The sequence below is a fragment of the Nelusetta ayraudi genome, unplaced genomic scaffold, assembly GCF_046127955.1.
Source record: "Nelusetta ayraudi isolate G7.1 ecotype Tasmania unplaced genomic scaffold, CSIRO-AGI_Nayr_v1 ptg000002l, whole genome shotgun sequence".
NCBI lineage: Eukaryota > Metazoa > Chordata > Actinopteri > Tetraodontiformes > Monacanthidae > Nelusetta > Nelusetta ayraudi.
Window position 1 is genome coordinate 9,065,188 of NW_027466052.1, and position 22,313 is coordinate 9,087,500.

The following is a 22,313-nucleotide window of genomic DNA, read 5'->3' on the forward strand; positions in this document are numbered from 1 at the left end:
GCTGGGAGTCGAAGACTAAACAGGCTGTTTTTTCCGGGAGATCTATTTGAGTTTTGGGTAATTCACGGCGCACGGTTGCAATTTCTGGAGCACAGGATGACAAATGAAAGATCTGAATGGAGGTCCTTTAAAAATGTAACTGTTTATATTTTCAGATAATTTGGCATTTTTTAAATAATTTAAGGTCTTCAAGGTATGAAAATATTTAACGGTTGGGCAAGCACCATTCTCTGCATGATATGGAAATGTATGTGATTTAAAAATAATGCAAATTTTTTTTGCTGCGTTTTCGGTTCTCTATTTCATGGTAGCTTGACTTCAGTGTGGGAAAAAAGGGAAGTGTAAATTTGACTATGTGTCAGGTAGATACCTTTCATTAGAACTTCTTTAATGTCATTGTATCCCTGTGACATTAAAGAAACTCCAAGTGAACCTAAGGCTGGTGATGAACTGACACGCTTGTGTGTAACCTGTCACGCTGGAAACTCCGCACCATTTCCTCATTTCATCTCGAGAGAAGATAGAGGGCAAACCCCCACGCTCATTCTACAATAAACAACAGGAACGTGAAGCAAGTTGTGCAGCCTTGTGCTTGACCACAAAGCCCCAGTTTGTGCGTCGCAGCCGCCGCTCCACTGCTTCCATTTCTTGCAAGTCAGAGACGCCTACGAGAACCGCCAGCCCGCCCACGCAGGCTTGCTGATTATAAGGTGCTTTTTAAGCTGAACACCAATGGATTTACTTGAAGGCAGGAGGTTACAGCAACACTGGAGATAACAAAAGTACAAGAGCGAAAGGAAAACCCCAACAACGTCGCTCTATGTTGGGAAAGTGCGCTTTCTGAAGTAGACGCCGACCACCAGAAGGTTCTTTGATCACCTCACACAACTACCATGCTTCTGCAGCTCTAGAACGTGCCATTGAAATGTCTGCATAAACACAAACGGCAATGTGTTTCTCCAGTATAGACACAACCTCTTTTATCAAGAGGTTGTGTCTATACAAATAGAATAGTGGGAACACGTATCAGATGCAAGTAAGGATGTTAACAATCGATTATTGATTCATTGTTGATGGATTAAATTAAATGAGTCGCAATTAATTCAACATTTTTTTTTACACGGGTAGTTAATATCATTATAACAGTGTAGTAGCAGGAAAGAGCAATTCACCTGTAGATACTGTGATGGTCATAATATACCTAGAACAAGCTACTTTTAAACAACTTTTTTTCAAAAGAAGTTGAAATGTGACACATTAGAAGTCAACTTAAAGTCAGAGGATAAATGTTGAAGGTGTTTTTACTGTTCTCTAGTGTAAAAATGGGTCACATTGGACCATCAACATTATTTAAGAGTTAAATAATGTGTTCCTTACACATTCATTTTCGGTTATCAGGAAAAAAACGCCCCTTTAATTGTTGTCGATCGATAAGGTCAATCAACTAACCATTAATGAATGAATCCATAATTTGCATCCCTAGATGTCATTGATGCAAAAGGCGGTGGACCGTCAAAGTTAGAACCTGCTCGTGACCATTGGAGGCTACATCATTGTGCCTGCCGTGGTCTTGCGTATTTTAACACGTCACACGAGTACGGCGAGGGCGCAGCTGACAGGTGCGCGGTCCCGAGAGACGAGCACGATGGCCGTCTCACCAGCTGAAACAAAACAATTAGCAATCAATTGGTTCTGCTGCCGCTCAACAGCAAGGCTCGAGGGCCAGGTGCAGCAGGGTTCCCTTCATCCACGCTGATGAAAGGCTGATCCAACTCGACGAAAGGTGCTTCTGTTTGTCTGTCAGTCAGCACAATCATGGAGAAACTGCTGGCCCTGCTTTATGACCTTGTGCAACATAAACCAAGAGAAAGATAATTGAAGAAACCGGCGTAACTCAACAGGGACACGCACTTGTATTCACGCGTAGTCGCTCTATTTCAAGTAAATCTGAGAAATGCAAAAGGGAAGTTGAGTTACTGAACAGGAAGCAAAGGACTGAGAGTTCAGAAAAAAAAAGAGACTTGCTGAAGCTACTGCTTTAAGAGGGAAGAACTTTCTCTTTGCTGCATCTGCACTCTCACCACCTACTGACTCATAGTAATAATCCCACAGACATGTGACAGTAAACAGAGGATAAACAGATTCGCTCTCTACTCGACTCGATTCCATGTAATCACAAAGCAGCAGCGCAATAGACGTTTACGTTTTATTTTGCTTTGTTTACAGGAGACAAAACAAATTCTACATATTAAGGTAATTGGATTTCTGTCTTTGTTTGGATGCGAGGGATGTGACCCGGTCAGTGGAAGCTTACACACCTAAATACGTTTAATCGCAACAGGCTTAATAGTGATTTTGTTGGACGTTAGTTGTAGGAGGCACATGTTCTCAGATATTCTGTCTGGCCAAATGGAGCAAGTCAAAGGCTAAAATAAATCCCCAAACTGAACCCATCAACTTCTTGCTGTGAGGGGGCCGGACCAGCCACTGCACCGCCCAAACCTCTTCTGGTGAAATGCCAAACATCAAGACGTGACAGCAGATGGAAATCCCTCAGCTGCTCTAATCTGTTTCATTGGTTTCATTAAGCGTTTGCTCTTTATGAGTTGCAAAAAAAGTTGCTGGGGGGAGCCCTGGTATTACACAGCTGTGGCAAATACGGAGTTTCCAGAGTACTATATAAAAACTGTATTGCCACACAAATGAGTTGGGGAGATAGAAGCGTATGCTCAGGTTTGGTTAGGTGGTCACAGTGTCAATGTTATGGGCTGGAGTTGGGGTCATGGTGTTAGGGGAAGTGGGTTTGGGGTTAGTGTATTTTCAACATATCGGCTATGTTGATTTTTCGCGATAAAAAACAGAAACAGGAAGGCTTTTTGACTGTGCCTTTTAAAACATCATGACGAAAATATCCAATAAATGTTCATATACATAAAAACACTGAACACGCACAAAATACTGTGCAGGCCTGCGTCTGGTGCTTTGCCCGGTTACTCTGACTTCTGCAGATGATAATAAATCTCTTGATTTCACGTCTCAAATCCACTCCCGAACTTCCGACAAATTGCCCGCGAGAGCACAGTGCTGAAACCACGACGACGGTCCTCGCACTTTTGCACGCAGGGGCCGGCCGAGCGAGCGAACTCACGGACGCCTCGTCTGCAATGCTGACACAAAGGGTATGCAAATCCATTTGCTCTGTGCGGGTGAAAATCAAAAAAGGTCAGAGTCTCAGAATTGAACGGGCTGTCGCAGCCCCCTTATTGCTGCTTATGGATGTTTGAGCTTTAATTGCCGCGTAAAGGCTGTGCAACAAGAGGAACAACCTCTGTGTCTCCAGAGGGGGGGGGGGGGGTGACTGATGTCAGAGGTCAATGCGAGGGGATATGACATCTTCTCCCTGGGGTGTATGACAGGTTGTATGTGGCGCTACCTGATCCCCCTCCGCCCCCCCCCAGAACAACACCCCAGCAGCTGGGCATCACTACAGCCACACCATTAATTACAATGGCATCAAACGACTGCACCCACATACAAGCATACATAACATACATGACATACATGACATACATGACATACAAGCACAAACACGGTCACCCTCGGGTATCAATATAAAACCAACTACATGCAGACAAACGTGTATTGTTTCATCACTGTTTACGTGTGTGGCACGACAGTATGGATATATGGACAAACGCGCTGATTGTGTCTTCAATCGGCGCGTTGAAGACACAACAACGAGCCTGTAATCCATCGCTGCTCGCCGAGAAGTGAACGCGAACAGGCGGGGAGGAGACGGGCTAGGCCTCGCGCTGCTCGCAGCCCACTGACACTGTCAAAAAAGCCCTCGCTGTTGTTCGGAGGGGTGAAAATGATTCACAACACGGGGAATAAACGAGTCTGAGGGACATATTACGACGCCGCGCTGATGCTATCGGAACGCCTGACGTCCTCGGCCCGACGTGCTATCGTTTCAGCATCAGCTCGACATTCATCCCCCGGGTAGCTAATGTACTCACCGGACAGTTCGTCGGGTTCCAGCCCGCTCTCGGTGTCGAGCCCGCAGATCACAAAATAATCTGCGAACCGGCAGGAACCGGAGCTGAAGCCGGTGGTCATTTTGAGACTGGTCCGGTGGTTCCCTGTTCCCCTCAGCAGGGAGCATATTAAAGGACCGCGGAGAGGTGTTTTCTCTCTGCCATCACGGATGCTAGTGCGTTTGACTGCGAAGCACGAAAATCAGGACCGATCCCAAACTAAGTTGTTAAGGCCGACAGCAACGGACGCGGCACTTCCGGTGGGGCCGCTTCACAATAAAGTGGCGTTGCGGCGCACAATGTTATTATGGCAAAATCTTGTTCTACTTCTTGTTTCACTAAAGCAAAGTCTTTCTAAAACTGCGCAAAAACTCTGCGATAAATATTTTGTAAAGATTTGTAGGTTATTAAGGGCATAAAGTGTCAAATGCGTACGGCGACAAATGAAAATTTATTGAATCCGTAAAGTATTAATATTTTACAATTACGCAAACAGAAAAATAAGTACACCATGTCACCATAATATGGAATTTTGAAAATGAATTACGCCACTAATTATTAATTACGCCATTAGTCATTGTCGTGGTTTATTCTAGATTCAGTACTTCCGGTTTTGTTCTGACTTTCATTTGCTTTGCACGTTTGCACACACACACACACACACACACACACACACACACACACACACACACACACACACACACACACACACACACACACACATCTAAATCAGAGCGTTGCAATCGAAATGCATCATGGGCCATTTGACAGTGCCACAACTGTAATCATCGTTTAACATCACAGAAGGTTCATGAGACTGATTTCCCCTCTGAAAATACAAATACATACTTCAGTTTTGCTTAACTCACATTTTGACGACCCTTGGTTAACAAAACAAGTCAGAGAAAAAAAATAATAATTCCGTGCCAGTTATTTAATGTAACCCTGCCTTTGTTAATGTATCAAGGGCACCAGTAACACATAAGTAGAGGAGGAGTCTATTATATCTATTATGCGAATATGCAGCAATTTAACGGGTATGTATTAATCACGCCCTCTGGTGGCATCGTAAATTCACTGTAACTGTAGCATCTTCTATATTACTTCGAAAACCCTTTTCTTCCATGAACTACAATATTACTGCAATACCATCTTATTGGCTGGTCAGGTAAGTTAAATATGCCGTTTGTAAGGTTTATTGCTGTAACGTAATCTACCATACATTATTTACACATCACTCTAAAAAACACCCTTAAGCTTGGTAAAGATCATTTTTAATAAAAACAAAAAAAAACAAAACATAAATTAAAGATGAAAGAGGACAATTTGAAATCTGCAACACTTCATACTGCAATACATCACTGCTCAGTACAAAGAAATACTGATTATTGAAACTATAGCATAGGGTTAAGCAAGACTTGTGTTATAAGGTTGAGAAAAATACAGCACTTTTTAGAGATTAAGGTCAGAGCAGAGTTTAGATCTTGAACATTTAAGCATTAGAAAAATTTTAAATGGTAGATTTTACAATGACAAACCTAAACTTAGCTACTATTAAATTTGAAGAACAGAAATAGCCTGCAACGATCAGTGAATGTTTCAAATCTGTGGAGAAGAATTCTGTAACAGCAGAGAGATAACGATGCTTCAAACTATTGCAAATTATCATTTTGACCCAACATGTTTTCACTGTACAAACATCAGTGCTCATACATAGGACGCACATACATCAGTGCTATCATATTTAATCAATTAAGATAATCTTGGAAGTGTCTTAATTTAACAGCAGTACACAGTTAATGTGTCAAACTATACGATTTTAAAGTAAAAACAGAAAAACTCAAAATGTAAAAATTGCAGTGCTTCTGTAAGAGCAATTTTAGAGAGATGGTTGTCATTTTTTTTTCTTTTTTAAAAAAAGGGGCAGGGAAAGGAACAAAGAGGCAAAGAATCCGTTACCCGCATGTGTACATTCACTGCATCACTATTTCTGGCTACAGTCCAGAAGGTTTTAAAGCAGCAGCAATACATTTAGTACACAGGCATCAACAAAACTGTTAACATCTAAATGAAAAGACTCACCCTTCTTAATTTTACAAGCAAGGACTGTTGTGCGTACGTGTTTGTCTTCAAAGAACTTTACCGGCCTGCACACATCTTGACACCAATAAATCTAGTTGTTTCGTGAGGTAATATTACACCAACTATGACTCGTGTTACAGGCAAACTTTGCCTAGCTTATAGTGCAAAGAGCTGCTTCTGGCAACCAAGGAACAAAAACAAAACAATGGTGAAATTAAAAAAAAGGGAGTAGTTTTGTGGCAGTAGATCCAGGCACCTTTCGAGGAAGGACACACATGAAAAGTCATCCACATTCCAGCAAGAAAAACAAAAAAACAACACATACAAGCTCCTCACAGGTATCACAGTTTCATCATTTTCTCAGACTGCACACATTTGCCAAGGCAAACAACTGTACACAAATCTTAAGACTAAAATCAACTTTCAAGACAATGTTATTGCTCTCTTCATCAGGCTGGGAGTCGACACAAACATTCAAAAATAAATACATAAAAGAGGGTTCAGGACTTGTGGGTGCAACAAACGGGTTTTGTAAATGATATGCAATGATAACCAGACAGATAGCATGTTTCATATATCCATGGGATATATTTCGCATGTCCAACAGTGAAACAGACTACAAACTACATTGAACATTTTTTTTTACAAAAGATGGGGGATGACCTGACAAACATTCCATCTGTTCCATATTTCAAGCAGATCAGTTAGAATTCAATCACTTTCCTTGCAAGGTTAATAAAGTCAAATAAAGGTTTGCGATGCAGTTTCAGTCTGGAAAAGAGGTCTTTCCCATTTTATGAGATGGCAATGAAGAAAAATTTAAAATAGCATCCAATTTATTTCTATTAATATCCCAAAAATAGCACCTTTAATGGCCTTTAATGAATGATCTAATGATAAAAACATATCTTAAATTTAAAAAAAAAAAAAAAAAAAACTTTTGGCAAACTGCCAGAAAAAAACCAAAAGACATCTCCTGCCACTTTTGTACTCTAACATCCAGGACCACCCACTCCTGAAGACGTTGGTCATTACTGACTGGCCAATCACACAAGAGGCCAGACATTCTTCTACCATCAGCTGAACACGAGACAGAGGCAGAGCAACCGGCGAGATGGCTGCATGTTCCTGAGCCGAGGGGATGGAGGAGGAGACGGGGTGACGAGGTCTTCTGGGTTCTACTCCAGCTTCTTCTTGAAGCAGACGGGCAAGATGGAGAGCACTGCCAGAATGCCGAGCACCGCCAGGGAATTCCAGGACACGGCCTCGCCGGCTGTGGTCAGCTTGTACAGAGTGGTGCCCGCGTTGATCGCGACAAACGACGGCGGGGCCACTCCTGTAAACGAGACGGCGGAACACAGGTGAGCTGGTGGAAGAACAGCAACAACAGCAACAAAAAAAACAGCACAGGCGCAAGAAGAAAAGAGCTGTTGGCAGTCTTACCAAGGAAGGTACCGATGAAGAAAGGCCACAGAGGCACATTGATGACGGGTGAGGTGATGTTGATGAACCAGTTGGGAAGAAAAGGCGTGATCCTCAGGAAGATGATGTAGTTGATTAAATGATCTCTGCGTTTGTCAACCTGTTGGCAATCAAGTGACGCAACGGAACTCAGCGACAAAGATGAAACAGGAGATTATTTACAACTGCAGTGTGAAATACAACAGCCAGATCAACTGAGGATAAAATACCAAACACACTTCCGGCTATGCAGATTGTCACTGATTAGCTGAAATGATTCAGTTATTACACAACCACCTCTAGCAGTGGTAAATGTTTAATCGGTTTTCCTAGGAGTTTCTTACCTGCTGAGACCACTTCTGTGCCCTCTCTGAGAGATATTTGTAGACAACAGGTCTGCCCACCAGATATGACAGTAAATAGCAAAAAGTGGCACCCAAGCCAGAGCACTGCAGACAAGAGAGAAAAACCTGTCATGGCTAAACTTAGTAATAGAGACTCTCATAGGCGAAGGCACCTTCGCAACACATGACTCACAAAGTCAGACTTCACACACCCGTTGAAGATGGACACTGATGAACACGAGTTATTCTTAAGTTTGTTTTGTAATGACCAGGAGCCAAGGCACATTATGTTTTTGTGCTACGGTGAAAGATGCACTTTTACAGAAGCTGATAAAAGCATTTGGACATTGTGAGAACCAAGACATGAGCACTGATACTCACCAAACAGACTAAGAACAGAGCCAAGGGGAAAGGGAAAAGGTACCCAGATAGGATGCTGAGGAAGATAGATCCAGGGATGGCAAATGTTTGGAGGCTGACAAAAGTGTTAAGATAAATACAAGTCTTCAGACTGCTCAGTGTGAACGGGTGTAAGTTTGTTAGCAACATATCCAGGATACAAAACAAACAAACACGTGGACAAGGACAAAACAGAGACGTTCCTCCCTTCATGCTCCAAAAGGATACAAAACATATGTTGCGAAGTAGGCCACCAACACTTGGGTGTAGTAAGTGTCTTTGTATTTGGAGAGGACGGTTCCCAAAGCTTTGGCATCATCCATGTCTTTGGGAATCTTGATTTTCTCCATTTCTTCACTGAAAAAGTCATGCCGATCATTCCAGACAAGCCCAACCATCCACACCATCAATGAACTGACATACTGTAAACATACATCCACAAAACCACACCATCTGACCGTTTGCAAACCCACAATTTACATCGGAGGAAAATACTTTGCTGGTGTGCTGCTGTGCCGTGTTTTGCTTTAAATATGAACTTCAAATCTAAACCTGTTGCAATACCCTGATAACAGTGAATTCAGAGAAAATAAACACGTTTAATAGAAACTCACCTAGAAAGCTCTGGGAAGTTCCTGTAGACCACATACATAACTGAGGCCGCGCAGGTAAAGATGAAGACGAGAATGAGTAGGGACATGTGTGCTGAGCCCCCAACATTTGTGGCACCTGTAAGTAAGAATAAAATATTTATTTTATTTATGAATGAATTAAAAGATTATTACCAACTGCACATTTGGAAAAAACAAAAAAAACAAAAACAAACTTAAGACATGAAACTAATCTAAATCTAAAAAAAAAAAAAAAAAATCCTTCTCAGGGTCTAACGGAGAGGAGAGATCTAAAAAAAAAAAAAAAAAAAAAGATCAGAGATTTTGCTGCAGTACGAAGTTGATACGAATAAGAGTTCTGTATTTTTAACTGATGTGGTCAACACTTAAATATCAATTTACACTTCCAGGCTTATTTGCTTGTGGATGCAAAAATATTGATGCAACAATAAAAAAAAGAAAAAAAAGAAAGAAAAAGAAATGTATGTTTCAAAAATACCACACAACTACTGTTAGAGCATCTTTTAACATTTTCAGGCGTTCCCCTTCTTCAAATGCCTGTCACATCTGGGAAGGGACTTTGATTCTAGCCTTGATATTTTGGTGAGGTGTGGGGTCAACGGTCTGGAAACAAATGAGAGGCTGCAGGCCGAGAGGATACATGTACATGACTTCCAACAATACACACACAGGACAGACTGATCTACTGTGAATTGGAGATATTGTTGGATACATTCTAAATTCACCCCATACCCTCCCAAAAAGTCTCTTTATTGTCTTTGTAAAATGGCTAAACAAAGGCTACCCTAAATAGTAAACACAGCTTGTTATTTTTTTATTTTTTTTAACTTAGATTTGGTTTACCACATCACAAAATCATACAAATGTATTATGGCAAACTGTTAATTCGAGCGTTTTTGAGTCTGTTGACGTAGGCTAACACTACTAGCCTAAATGGTCGCTGGAGTAACACGGTGGTGTCAAACGTTCGGCCATCTTCAAACCGTGTCAGAGGGAATAATGGCGTAAAACCAGCAATCATTTGCAGACAGAAACCGACCATTAACACCCACACGGGCGCAGTAGCATTTGCTCTGGGTCCAGGTTGAGCAGCTAGCTCAGCTTAGCCACCACTGACAGAACCCACCTGGTAGTGACTGCTGCTCTGCGGTAGCCTTCACTTCCTCATCCGTCGACAGCAGAGTGTCCGTCTCCGGTCTTTCCCTCCGCTTCTTTGCCATCGTTTTTTTTTTTATTAAAAAAAACAGTACTTAGTTAAGGTCACGTACGGTGTCAGTGGCTTGTGACAGCGCAACAGCCGGCTGAAGAGACACCGGTGTGACAGTGACAACAACTTGCTGACGCGTTATACACAATGACCTTTAACCCTTGCGTAGTGCAGTCACTACAAATGGTCCTGGTTTATTTGAGAGCACCACCTAGAGTTGGGATGCAATAGTACTTTACTGTTCTCATTCTTTGTGATTAAAGGTGTCAAAGCTTCACGACGTCAAGAGGATTTTACTAATATTATCCGCGCAAAAGGGTATTTATTTGTATTTGTGTATCAGAAAATGCAATGGTAAAAGTGAGAAATCTACCCCCACAATAACCAATATATGATTTCATGTATACTTGATCGTGATGTCCTTTGAAAACTTGATATCAACGTACTCAGCAAGACAATCTCAAGGAAATAATGTGTCAAAATCCCTCAGGAGACCTGTGCCTATTTAGTAAAGAACTAAGAGGTTGTGTCATTTGCTGCTCAGAAAGGGTATAATATTGACTATTAATGGACAGTGGGATAATAATTTTTGCACTTTCGTTTTAACAGTGTATCATCAAATATATAAAAAAGAAAAAAAAAAAAATCAAACTTAGTGGACAATTTATCCCCGTTCACTTGGAAACTAATACACCATAAACACTCGCTGTCAATGTTAATTTCCTTGGACAAATCAAGAATTTGTCTAACTTCATGAGGGTGGCTAATAATTTTGGTCTCAAGTGTACCTATATATATATGTATATATACATGGTTTGAAAGAAAGTCCACACTTTTCATTAGCTTTCCTTTTTTTTAATATGTTGTATATATAGATGGTTCATCCATATGCCAACCAAAAGCTTGAGACCTTCACAATAAGTCCAATTGTACATGCCACAATGATGTATTCAATTGTACTTCCAGTGCTCAGAAACGCGCGTCCTGTAGCCATTACCAAACACCAAGAGCATCCTCTTTTTGTTTCCTGAAATCCATGAGCTGCCGACTGATCTGCTCTGGTTCAGCAGATGTGGGACAGCCAGCCGCGACAGAAGTTGCATTGCTTTCTGAGTAACAAAGTTCCGGATGATTTCATTTTTAAATATTCTTCAATTAAAAAAAAAAAGAAAAAGAAAAAAGGAAAAAAGAAAATTGCAGTCTGATACAGAAGGCTAAGAGACCTGAACATTATGAAAGTGCTAGTCATTAATTTACAGAGATCAGGCATCACATAGTGCTATGAAGTATCCAATATGCTACATATGAATACAGCTTGTAACACCTTACAAATGCCTCTGGCTGTTTGTCCAAAGGCTGCTTGGAAAAAAAAAAAAATCAACCTTGGCTTGTATGTACACAAACGGGATTTGTTTAGTTTGATGCAGAAATGCTGTATGTGTCACCACAACCAGAGGTAAAACCATATTACAACCTTGTGACAACAGGAGTGATTATGACGTTTAATTAGTCCCATGATCAATTTGTAACTATTCATGCTCCAATTGTGTTTTAAATGGGGCGGGAAAAAAAAACAAAAGAGTTGCCGTCATGGTCTCCCTACACACTGGGCTCCAGAAAACAGCGTTGTTCAGAGCGTCTCATCTTGCATCGTGCTCAAGTTCTTGGTTTGTTTTCCCCAGCCATTGGCTGCATTTTGGTTTCTTCCCCCGAGTCCATCCACTGCTGCACCCACCGCTTTCACAGATTGAAGAATGACTGAGAAGAACCAGTTCCGGAACCACTACTTAAGGGAACAACACAAGCTTTTGTTTTTCACTTCACTACAATCAGTCACAGAGTAATAAAAAGAAGAGTGAATGATTCAATTCATCCCAGGAGCGGTGCCTCCAAAGTTGAAAGTAGATGGCACCACTGGCGCTGTGAACTTGTAGCCGCCGTGCTTCTCAATCATCTTGGATTCTGTCGGCAGAACAAGTGAGAATACTTAGGAGAAAAAAATACCATAATTTTTTTTTTTTTTTTTTTGCTTGTGCTTATTCATAACATAATTGTCTGAATTGTGACCTCATCCAAGATGGACATAACTCATCTATTTACCCTAATTACATTAAACATTATGTGTGAGAATTTAGGATTTGTTTGGTTGATCGTAAGAGTACAGTCAGAAACAGAAGTGCTTATATTGCAATATCCTGAATTGCTAAACTCAAGCAGAGGAAGCTCAACCACTGTAACAGCTTAGATTTTTTTTTTTTTTTTAATGCTCAATGAAATGTGAACACGGGTGAATCACGAGCATAGACTCCTTATCACTGCTAGCTGTCGTCAGCAAGTCTGCAATCTAAAATCACGTCACTGCTGCACTCAAGAATTTTTCAGGGCTGAAAATGAAAACAAACAGAACCAGGCGGTGCACAGATTTGCTTTATTTTCAACTTGCAGTGCAACCTCGGGCATTAACAGGAGACGGCAGCGGGGAGGAGTCGGAGCAGGTGCTCACCGTGTGCTGCCCGTCTCTGGTCTGCGAGTGTGGCGATGTCCTGCAGGTGTTTGCCCTGCTCCTCGTCCAGGGCCTGCGTTAGCGCCTGGTACCACGCCGGCTCTCGGGTCTGGATATCTGCAAGGAGACGACGGCGGATTAGCGGATCCCCGATGTGCCCTCGCCCGATTTTGGAAAAGACCCGACGGCAACGTTCCGCTCCACTCACTCTGTAGTATGGCTTTGAAGATCTGATACTCATCCACCAGGTTGTCTTCGTCGTCGACGGACGTAGTGTAGCCCTCGAGCGCCGTCTCCTCGGCGTCGTCGTCCTCCCAGTCCTCGTCGTCACCGCCCTCTCCCGCCTGCCTGGCCAGCATCTCCAGGTACTCCTGGCCCTCCTCGTCCAGGTCGTCCTCGTCACTGCCCAGCTCGGCTATAAAAAAAAAAAAAAGTAGATTAATGACAGTAGTGGATTACTTAGTAATGGATTACTTGCCAACACTGGTGACGAGCGACGGCGCTGGACGGGATCGAGCGCTCTGCTCCTACCGTTGTCGTCGTCCTCCTCGCCGTCCTCGTCGTCGTCGTCGTCGTTCTCGTGCTCCGCTCGACAGGCGTACGCCCTCTTGAGGCCGTTGAAGAGGAGGATGGCTGCGGGGAGAATCTGGCCGGCTGCCTGGTTCACCACCTGAGGCCTTTGCTCAAGGTCGATGAGGGCGCAGAGGCCCAGGACGCACATCTTCCTGTCGTGGAGGCTGCGAGGTCGGCAGAGAGGGAGGGAAACTTTAACCCCGGGTCAAAGCGTTTAGGACGGGGGGTGGGGGGGGGAAGGTGAGCCAGTTCAGCCATCGGGACCGGGCACGTGGCGACCTCTTACCCCAGGAAGCAGTCCACGTCTTTGAGCCACTGGGTTATGAAGTGGTTGGTGATGGGCTCGGTGTTGTTTGGAAAGCGCAGGTTCTCCAGCGTGTTGAGGAGTAGCGGGGGGCTGTAGTAGAGCGCCGCGATGGCCACCTGCAGGCACATGGTCCGCAGCTCGCTGGTCTTCACCTCCCGCGTGAGGCGCTCCAAAGCCACGGCCACAAACAGCGGCACGACCTGCGGCGCACAAAACAGAAACGTTGTTGTAAACTGTTGTTGCAAGACAATGAGACGTTTCTGCTCGTATCATTTCTCGTAAGTCTGCCGTTGGGCTCTTTCTTTACGGCGAGCAGCCGCTTCTGAGCCAGCAGCTTGCTGTGAGGGGCAGTCTGTCGTCCGTGAGTTGTAGGAAGAGAGGGACAAGCGTCTCATTTCAACAGATTTATTTAGAGTTGTTAGTACTCCTGCATTAGCAATGGCGCCGCCCGTTGGTTAAACAGCTAAACTTAAAGGCTCGTATTTTGAAATACCTTTTGCCATCATTGTTAAAACATATGTACAACATGCATTTTTTTTAGGGTGGGAGAACTTTTCAAAATTACGATGAGACTATGTTTTGTGTTTCATGTCCACTTTAAAGTTAATCATTTCTTTATACTGACCTGGTCAATACCACGACCTTTGCACTGCAGAATGATCACCTCCAGCAGTTTAGCCGCGTGACACTCGGGGTCCTCACCCGGATCCCCCGTCAGAATCTGTGTGTCGATGGTAGGTCGGGTTAATATCCCAAGTTGATCCAAAATGATGAATCTCATTCAGGGAGCTATTTTACCTTCTTGCACATGCTAAAGATGATCTCCAGGTACTTGGTGTCAGACATCAGAGTGTCCGTGTCGACGGTGATGTAGTTGTGGAGAAGAGGCATCATATCTGAAGAAAACACAAGAGGTTAATGGAAGTAAATAAAAACCCCTGATGTAGTGCTCAAGGCCCCATTAACAACACCGAACTTAGCAGCTCTGTGAACACACACCTGTGAAATAGTCAAAACCGTCCTGCTGGAAGACTTCGTACACCAGCGGAAGGAGTTGCCACATCTGTGGCGACACCTGCTGGCAGGTCAGGCTGTGAGCCAAAGACAGAATGTCCTCGTAAAACTCTGAGGAACGACAAGATGATTGAAAAAAAAAAAGGCAAACAAGAGATGAGAGGGAGTCACAGGAGGAAAATACAGTCCGTCCAACATCAAAAGGTCAACACTTCAGTGAGTGTACAAGCTGGAATGTGGAAATACAAGGAGGAGCACTTTTGCTCACCAAGGACATGTTGTTGAAGGACGGTGCCAATAACCTGCAGACAGATTCCTTCCAGCTGCTGAGTGATCTGGAACACAGAGGCAACAGTAAAGATTAACATTGATCGCGATAGAAACGGCGTTGGATGTGATTGAATACATGTGAATTCAAATGACGGGATATTATTTTTCAATCTTAGAGCAGGTTTCAAATTCCACTGTTGAAACGGATTTGGAAACGAGGTGCAAGTGAAAAAATAGTTCTAAAAAAATGTGTATATATACACACATTATAGAATTTGTGACAGTTCTGAGCCTCCTAATTTGTTCCCACTAACCAAATGCCTCAATTTCACTTTAGCCATCCTGCTGTGCCAAAAGACTGTTTCCTGGTGTTCTCTTTTGCAAAGCCTGAGGTTTATCAAAGATAAACTCAACCCAAATCCAATCCAACATCAATCCAAAAACCAGAGAACCAGGCTTGCTTTTTGATAAGATTCCAATGCGACAGAGTGGCAGGTCAAATCCAACAGATTCTCAGTTTGATGCAGTGGCTGCGCTCGTGCAGATATGGCAGCAACGTGCTCCAACCTGCACTATTTCTAGTGTCTGTCTCAGTTTCTGAGTCATTTTTAACGTGGTGAAAAGCACAGCGTGTTCCAAGAGTTGGTGGGTAGCAGCAGCAGAGCGTTGGCGCCAATGCTGCTGCAGACCAGAGCTACTTCTGCCAATTAAGTGGCGCTGAGATGAGTGATTAGCCACGAGAGAGGGGGATGGAGGCCGAGAGTGAGCGAGAGAGAGAGAGAAAGAGAGAGAGAGAGAGAGACATGGTGTCTGTGTGTGTGTGCGTGTGGGAGGGACAGGGAAGAGTGGGAGCCAGTGTTCTCCGCGGCGACGCTCCGAACCTCTTTGTGGTCCTCCACCACACTCAGCAGCGTGTCGATGGTGTTGAGGATGCCCATGGCCGTCACAGCCTTGTCATCGCCGCCCTCCTCGTCAGGCCCCGTCTGAATCACCTGGTTGAACGTCATCGCCTGCAAGCAGACGCACGCACACGAAGGAGAGAAAAGAGATAAAGAGATGAAGTTTTGCCACTGGGGCTGATGCGTCGTTGCTCTGCGGTGGGGGGGGGGGGGGGGGGGAGACTTGCTCGCAGAAGAGCTACATTTTCACTGCGGGTGGGCCGGTAATTTTCAAAAAGACGCTTTCCTCGCTGTTTCTATTCTAAAGTGCCGCAGCCGTGGCGAGAAGACGGCGTGCGTTATCCAACTGGAAGAACAGGAAGGAAGCAAAGTTACTGGTAAAAGCACTGACCAGGTGCTGTGTCATCTCCACGGCGATGGGCGTGACCTCCTCGCTGTACTCGCAGATCATTTTCTGGATGACATTGGTGAGGTCATCGTTCTCCGTCTCCCTGACGATGTGCAGGAGTGCCTGCATCACCGGTCGGATAAAGGGGGTGATGTATTCTTTGGCTGCAAAAGGGGGGAAAAAAAAAAGTGTGTTAAAAAAACACTGAACCATCACAACACAAATTAAAGGTCAGGCGTGTGACTTCTTCCTTCTCACCTTTCTCCTGGTTGCTGATGAGAACCTGCAGAGCGATGGCAGCCTCCACTTTCACCGGCATCTGGTTGTCGTTGATTAGACAGAGGCGGGTCAGCTCCAGAGCCGTCTGCAGGTTCTGGTCACTTTTGAACTTGACCTCACAGAAGTAATGCAGCACCCAGCAGGCCTGTGTAAAAAAACAAACAAAAAAAATGGATGGGGAGGAGGGATTATTTTAAGTACGGTATTAAAATTGCTGTAATACAAAAATACAAACAAGTCAAACTGTTCAATGGCTTACTCTGGCTCTCATGTAGCCCAGCTCGCTGCGGAACAGGGGGAAGACGTGATTTTGCAGCATGAACTCCATCTGGTCTTTGTAGATTTTTTTCTGTGTTGAACAAGAAAGAGATTACAAGATGCACCAACAGGAGGCAATCACACATTTTAACAAGATATCCTAAATATCTCAAAATAGAGTTGTCTAATTTTGGTTAAATTGTTGATTGACTACACAGTACACATAATTTAATACCAAGCCTTAGCTAAAAAATAATATAAAAAAATCTGATGGGTTGGACAAAAAAAAAAAAAAATCTGCATACTTTCAGAAGGATTTCAGCCAAAGAACCGATCATGTGGAGAGCGCCATCCTTTTTCCTGGGGTCTGTTGCAGGGTCAGTGAGAATCTGGTGGCAGAAGCCCATGGTCTTTTGCAGCACCTGAACACAACAAGCAGCGTACATTGAGTTAGTCCTTATATAAAGTAAAGGAAGCTGACAGAAGTCCATTTTTTTCTGAGCCAACCTCTTTTCTTTTGTTGCAGGCATTGAAGAGGAGAGTCTGAGCTGCTGTGGTCGGGGAGATGTAGTCCTCGAACACATCTAAAAAAAACAAAACAGGCGAGAAGTGACAAGTGGTTAGTCATCGCTGATGCACAGGATTCCTTTTAGATTACGGACAACTCCCCCTCTTGCTTACCAAACTTCATGCGGATGTACTCGTACGGATCCTCCTGCCACAGCTCCTCGTCGCTGTCCGTGTAGCACATGAGGGGGAAAACCACATCCTGAATAATGCCCTGGAAAACAAAAAGGGAGAACGATAAAAGAAACGCTTACAACAAGCTGCCGCTGCTGCCATCTGCGGTTGAAAGCCACACCTACTTTTCTGTGGCTTTGAGCGTTTTGCTCAGTTAGTCAGCAAAGACCGAATGACACAATGTTGTTTGCAGCCAACTAGAGCTGCGAAACAACAAAGCCAACAGGATTTTTTTTTTTGTTTTTTTTTTTTGCAGGCTGTTGTTCGTACCTGGATGCTCTGTTTAAGGTTCTTCCATGTTAGACCATGTCCAACGCCCTGGTTGATGTAATTGAGAGTCTGCTGGAGGACTCTTGGAGTTACGTATTGCTTTTCCTTGTACTGGTAAAGAACCTTTAGCAGCACCTGATAAAATAAAGGCAGGAAAACCAAACGTAAGACAAAAAAAGGGAGGGAGGGAGGGAGTGCTTCCCAAAAATAAAACAAAACTGCTGCTGTTGCTGTCAGAGCGCCGTCTCAAGTCCTCACCTGCTGAGCAGACACTGCGTATTCCTTCAGGAAAAGATCGGCAAACTCTATGTACTCTTTGGTTGTGTTGCCTGGGCTTCCATACCTACAAGGGTTTGCAAAAAAATTCTATCTCAATTTTTTTTTTATATCTTTACAAGCTTTAGATGGTGTCAATGTAGCTTTCATGTTGTTGACGTTCACCTCTCAAACATCCGAGCCAAGATGTGAAGAGCCCACTTCTTGCACTTCCACCAGGGCAGCTCCGGCCGGTCGTCCTCATCTATTTGCATTGTCTCCTGCAAATATAAAGGGCAATGTTGGTTTACTATTATAGCTGGTGCGGAAGTTAAACGTGATGATCCCAGAAGCACCAATATAGAAGTGCTATGACGATGATTTAAGTCCCACCGGAGGCACATCTCTGTCCACTACTGTCTTCAGGATCTCCATCCACTCTGTCAGGGTCTGTCTGTTGATCAGCTCCAGCGGAAGGTTGTACTATGTAGATAGATGACAAATAAAATGTTAATTTCTGTTTCAGGTGGTCTATAAAAAGAACAATCACATCTAGGCCAAAGACACGGGGACAATCTGATAGTGTCGTTTACCTGGAAGACGGCGTAGAAGATTTTGAAGACCTGTTTCTGGATGAGGACAGAGTCGGAGGAGTGGTCGGGGAGCAGCTGGATGAAGCGGTCTCTCAACATGGGCAGGAAGATGTGCATGGCCGCCACCAGAGGCTGACGCTCTTCTGGCTTCTTGTATCTGTTTTACGAAGGAGGTGTTGACAGAGATCAAGGTTCGGCCCACGTGTTGCGTTCTGGGATAAGGTCGAGCGCAGCGCAGACACCGCGACCGCCACCTACTCGTAGTTTTTGACGAGCTGGTAGAGGCAGAGCAAGATGCCCAGCCACCCGGCGCTGTTGTCTGACTGCAGGTAGAAGCCGATCTTGTCCACGATGGTCGTCCACTTGTTTGGGTAGTCTTCCTTGATCATGTGATGGATGCACGTTGTCAGCTGGACCCTGCGGACATCAAGAGGGGCCGTTGGGGGCTTGGTGAGGAGGAGGAAAAAAAATCCCTCTGGTTCTGCTGGGACGACGGCGGTCGGTGTGGTTACCTGATGCGCTCAGGTGAGTGGATGATGGCCTCCACGATGTTGTCTCGGATGAACTGCCGGTCCTCATCCGGGATGTTATTAACGGGTTTCTCTGTGCCCGACTTGTCTCCACAACTCCAGTGCTGAGTTATCATGTTCTTGAGATAAATCACACCTGGACAGAAGATACAAGATTCAGATCTTGACGCAAAAAACAAACAAAAAACATAAATCTGCATGACAACAAGAGGGTAATTATGTCAATTGTTATTTTAAACGGCCGTTTTCCAGCCAGTGGTGTAAGTGACCTGCTTAATGACGATGAGGAACATTTTAAGCCCAGAGTCTGATCCAGGAAGGTTAGCTCGTCCCTACCAATGCAAATCATACTGCAGTGACCCTATAGAACACAGCTCGGAGCAACCTAAAGCCTGGCCTTTCCTCATCTGCAGTTTCACTGGCTGTGAAGTAACAGTGTCAGTGAAGCATGATGGTGCTGGTTGGGTTCGCGACCACACAGTAGGGCCCGACTTTGAGCCGCGTGGCGCACAGAGGTGGCAGCGTGAAGCGCGAGGGCCGCGGGGCAGACATCAGACTGCTGACACAAACGTCTACACCACCAGTGAGGCAATCATAATCCAGCCTATCAACGCTGACCGAGCATAAAGCCCCTTCCTGCTGCCCGTGCCCACCGAAGCGCTCTGTGGCCCATCCAAAAGAAAGTTGCCATTAGTCATATCAATTACTGTCTCTGACAATGGGGGGGATTTTACATTGAAAACAGTGGACTTAGCTGGCACGGAGCACGAGAGTGGATTTAAAAGGAGACTATTGGGCAGAAAAAAGAATTTAAATGGCAACAATAAAACACTTCACCTCTGTTATAGCATCAGAATGACACTCTACATTCTACCAGTTTTGAGCTATGGTCCTCACATCACTAAAAAAAAAAAAGAAAGAGATTGATCAAATTAAAATGTCCCCAATGATGTGACCTAATCACATGTTGATCATTATACACTTAGAAAAGCTTGACATCGAAACAACATGCTAAACCTTTCGATCCAACTTTACAGCATCAGTGTGAGGTGGCGCACATGATGCCAACAGCATGCAACACTTCTTCTGTGTTAAGTGCAAGACAACCATCTTCACTGCATTGAGCCGGCCAATGGATGAGAATAGAGATAATTTGCTAGCAAGGCCGCTCGAGTCAATCTAGCAGTTACGTTGGCCACAGTTATAGAAGACGACTTAACATTCAATAAATGAAGCCAATGATCAACGATACAAAGGTGGCCAATGGCTTTAAATGCCACTATGGACACCGCATATCAGGATGATTTCATACATTTCAGTTTGTTTCTTCCTTGCTACTTTAAACTCCTACAGCTGGTCCGGTGTTTATCGTACAACAGCGCAGCCCATCACATAATTTGCTCATACAGCTATAAATACTCCAACACCCCAAACACAAAACAAAAAATACAACTAGCAGCAATAACCTCAATATTAACTTTGAACCTTTATTTTCCCACCACCGACACCTTTTCAACAGTGCAGCAGTGGACTACGGCAAAACAATCTATATTTAACCGACTCTACTCTACGTGTTCACTGCACTTCACTGTGGCACTTTAGCCTCCCTGAAGCACCAGTATGAATCACGTATCATCGCTAAATTATATTTTTGAAAGGATTACATAAGCGGCCCTTTTAACTTGCAATCGTGGGGATTATCTTCTCATTTTGTCCTATAATGCAAAAGGAAGGGGGGGGGCACAATACCACAGTGTTTTCACTTCATCATAGCCGTCACTGTTTTCTGGGAACCATGTGTTCACACTTACCTGCTTGCCTTACAGGCAGATCGAGCTGATCAGACATGGTGACACGCAGCAGAGTGGATACAAAGTTTACCTGGGCGTGACCCTGTAAAAATGAAACAGGAAACAGCAACATGTCAATGAGGGCAACACCTAAACATTGACACCAGTACTACGAATTTAATTACTCTTGTGGCCTAATTTGCATTCCATCTCAAAGCTCACAGCTCACAGACAGCTGAAGAGGTCCACCAAATACACTGATGTCTGCTTTGTTATCAGTAAAAGGCCCAACTTTATGAACCATCTCCATGGAATTGTTTGTAAACATTGACAGATGATTATCATTGAAAATCTAAATGGTGTAATGTGAAAATTATGGCGATGATCAATGTTCCGAGTCATTGGTGACAAATGATTAGATGTAAAATAAAATCTTATTTTTTGAGAAAATTTGACAGACATAATTGCTGAGAAAATTTGACAGACATTACCCAGCTGAAAACAATTCAATGCAATTCATAACAAAAGTTGAGGCAATGTTGCTCGACATTGATCATGACAAAGTCTCATATCATGACTAAGCAGAGAACTTTATTTAGAATATCCTCGACAGATTGATCCAATCCTCCTCCAGGAAATGCGGTCCTTTTGTTCGGACCGAAACCAAAGCCAGAAAAAGATTCCTCCAGCTTCGTCATTTAAGTGAGCAATCAATGTCAGTGTGGGTGTAGGACTCTGCTTACACGGGCTTTTTGTAGGTCACAAAATAATATTCCACACACCACAACAATTTCAAAAGGTTGCCACTTATAGCTAGGTTACAACCTGTACGTATCTGTCACTTCATTTCTAAATCCCGCATACGAAGTGGAAGTAAATACCTGCAGTAACTGAGAATGGAATAGTCAAGTAATGTGACTGAAAGCAGCCATGTGAGTCTGACGCCAACTATCGTGCCACTTCTGGCGAGCCAAGACAGCGCTGCTGCTAATGTAGCGCTACATTGTTCACGCTAGCCGAGGTGGCACTCTGCTAACGCCACATTAAATTTTTGGAAAAGCATTATTACACCAGAGACACCGCAGACATATGTTGTGTGTAACGTTTAAGCGATCGGCCGAACTACAGGACCGACTTATGTAAATGTTGCTTAGTTGTTCAAGTGTGTTATCACTCCGGGGCTTGTCACAGTGACACGTGAGCAGCAGCTCCAGCGCAGCCATGGCAGCTCCCCAAAGCTGGGTTAGCCCGGCTAGCTGGCGTTAGCCACACGGCTGCTAGCGCCGCTGTGATATACTTCAACTCCCATTTTGTCACCCTTCAGGGAGCGTCACTTGTTGCCTAACGCGGCAGTAGAGAAGTTGTTTAGCGGCGTCACAGCGGACGGCTACTAATGTTCAGAGTTAGCCTGTTTAGCATTAGCACCACAGCTGGCTCTCAGCTAGCGCTGATGTCCCTTCGTGGAACACGAGTGTCATCGC

The 22,313-nt window shown here is 44.0% G+C and overlaps 3 protein-coding genes across 6 annotated transcripts in view; all 3 read right to left on the reverse strand.

Moving 5' to 3' along the window:
* Positions 1 to 4,243, reverse strand: part of dennd5a (DENN/MADD domain containing 5A) — a 32,424-nt gene extending 28,181 nt beyond the window's left edge. For 2 of the 4 annotated variants that reach the window (XM_076022302.1, XM_076022292.1), the window contains exon 1: positions 4,020 to 4,243. In XM_076022302.1, coding sequence (XP_075878417.1) covers positions 4,020 to 4,119 — 100 coding nt within the window. In that variant the 5' untranslated portion in view covers positions 4,120 to 4,243. The remainder of the gene's footprint in view (positions 1 to 4,019) is intronic. The other 2 variants (XM_076022319.1, XM_076022311.1) reach the window with 1 other exon arrangement.
* Positions 4,244 to 5,289: 1,046 nt separating this feature from the next.
* tmem41b (transmembrane protein 41B) lies at positions 5,290 to 10,308 on the reverse strand. Its single transcript, XM_076022357.1, has 7 exons — positions 10,082 to 10,308; positions 8,938 to 9,052; positions 8,552 to 8,680; positions 8,306 to 8,399; positions 7,925 to 8,029; positions 7,563 to 7,701; positions 5,290 to 7,455 (listed from the first exon to the last, which is right to left on the reverse strand). Exons 1-7 carry the CDS (start codon positions 10,173 to 10,175, stop codon positions 7,298 to 7,300), a joined length of 834 nt encoding a protein of 277 aa, XP_075878472.1. The 5' UTR covers positions 10,176 to 10,308; the 3' UTR covers positions 5,290 to 7,297.
* A 687-nt stretch (positions 10,309 to 10,995) lies between these two features.
* Positions 10,996 to 22,313, reverse strand: part of ipo7 (importin 7) — an 11,748-nt gene continuing 430 nt past the window's right edge. Inside the window, exons 2-25 of the mRNA XM_076022332.1 lie at positions 20,854 to 20,935; positions 19,025 to 19,178; positions 18,771 to 18,929; positions 18,513 to 18,669; positions 18,313 to 18,402; positions 18,106 to 18,200; positions 17,923 to 18,007; positions 17,665 to 17,799; positions 17,335 to 17,434; positions 17,161 to 17,237; positions 16,959 to 17,075; positions 16,655 to 16,744; positions 16,375 to 16,540; positions 16,120 to 16,280; positions 15,711 to 15,839; positions 14,828 to 14,894; positions 14,545 to 14,670; positions 14,344 to 14,441; positions 14,171 to 14,266; positions 13,525 to 13,745; positions 13,197 to 13,402; positions 12,874 to 13,080; positions 12,666 to 12,782; positions 10,996 to 12,124 (exon numbers count right to left, since the gene is read on the reverse strand). Coding sequence (XP_075878447.1) covers positions 12,027 to 12,124; positions 12,666 to 12,782; positions 12,874 to 13,080; positions 13,197 to 13,402; positions 13,525 to 13,745; positions 14,171 to 14,266; positions 14,344 to 14,441; positions 14,545 to 14,670; positions 14,828 to 14,894; positions 15,711 to 15,839; positions 16,120 to 16,280; positions 16,375 to 16,540; positions 16,655 to 16,744; positions 16,959 to 17,075; positions 17,161 to 17,237; positions 17,335 to 17,434; positions 17,665 to 17,799; positions 17,923 to 18,007; positions 18,106 to 18,200; positions 18,313 to 18,402; positions 18,513 to 18,669; positions 18,771 to 18,929; positions 19,025 to 19,178; positions 20,854 to 20,935 — 3,033 coding nt within the window. The 3' untranslated portion in view covers positions 10,996 to 12,026. The remainder of the gene's footprint in view (positions 12,125 to 12,665; positions 12,783 to 12,873; positions 13,081 to 13,196; positions 13,403 to 13,524; positions 13,746 to 14,170; positions 14,267 to 14,343; positions 14,442 to 14,544; positions 14,671 to 14,827; positions 14,895 to 15,710; positions 15,840 to 16,119; positions 16,281 to 16,374; positions 16,541 to 16,654; positions 16,745 to 16,958; positions 17,076 to 17,160; positions 17,238 to 17,334; positions 17,435 to 17,664; positions 17,800 to 17,922; positions 18,008 to 18,105; positions 18,201 to 18,312; positions 18,403 to 18,512; positions 18,670 to 18,770; positions 18,930 to 19,024; positions 19,179 to 20,853; positions 20,936 to 22,313) is intronic.

What these genes read in the sequence shown, in the direction of transcription:
- tmem41b (XM_076022357.1), bottom strand. Translation starts at nt 10,175, where the DNA reads ATGGCAAAGAAGCGGAGGGAAAGACCGGAGACGGACACTCTGCTGTCG. An exon ending in TACTTCGCAACATATGTTTT is followed by an intron (nt 8,400 to 8,551) that starts GTATCCTTTTGG and finishes CACTTTTGTCAG; the next exon opens with CCTCCAAACATTTGCCATCC. An exon ending in CTCTGTTCTTAGTCTGTTTG is followed by an intron (nt 8,030 to 8,305) that starts GTGAGTATCAGT and finishes TCTTGTCTGCAG; the next exon opens with TGCTCTGGCTTGGGTGCCAC.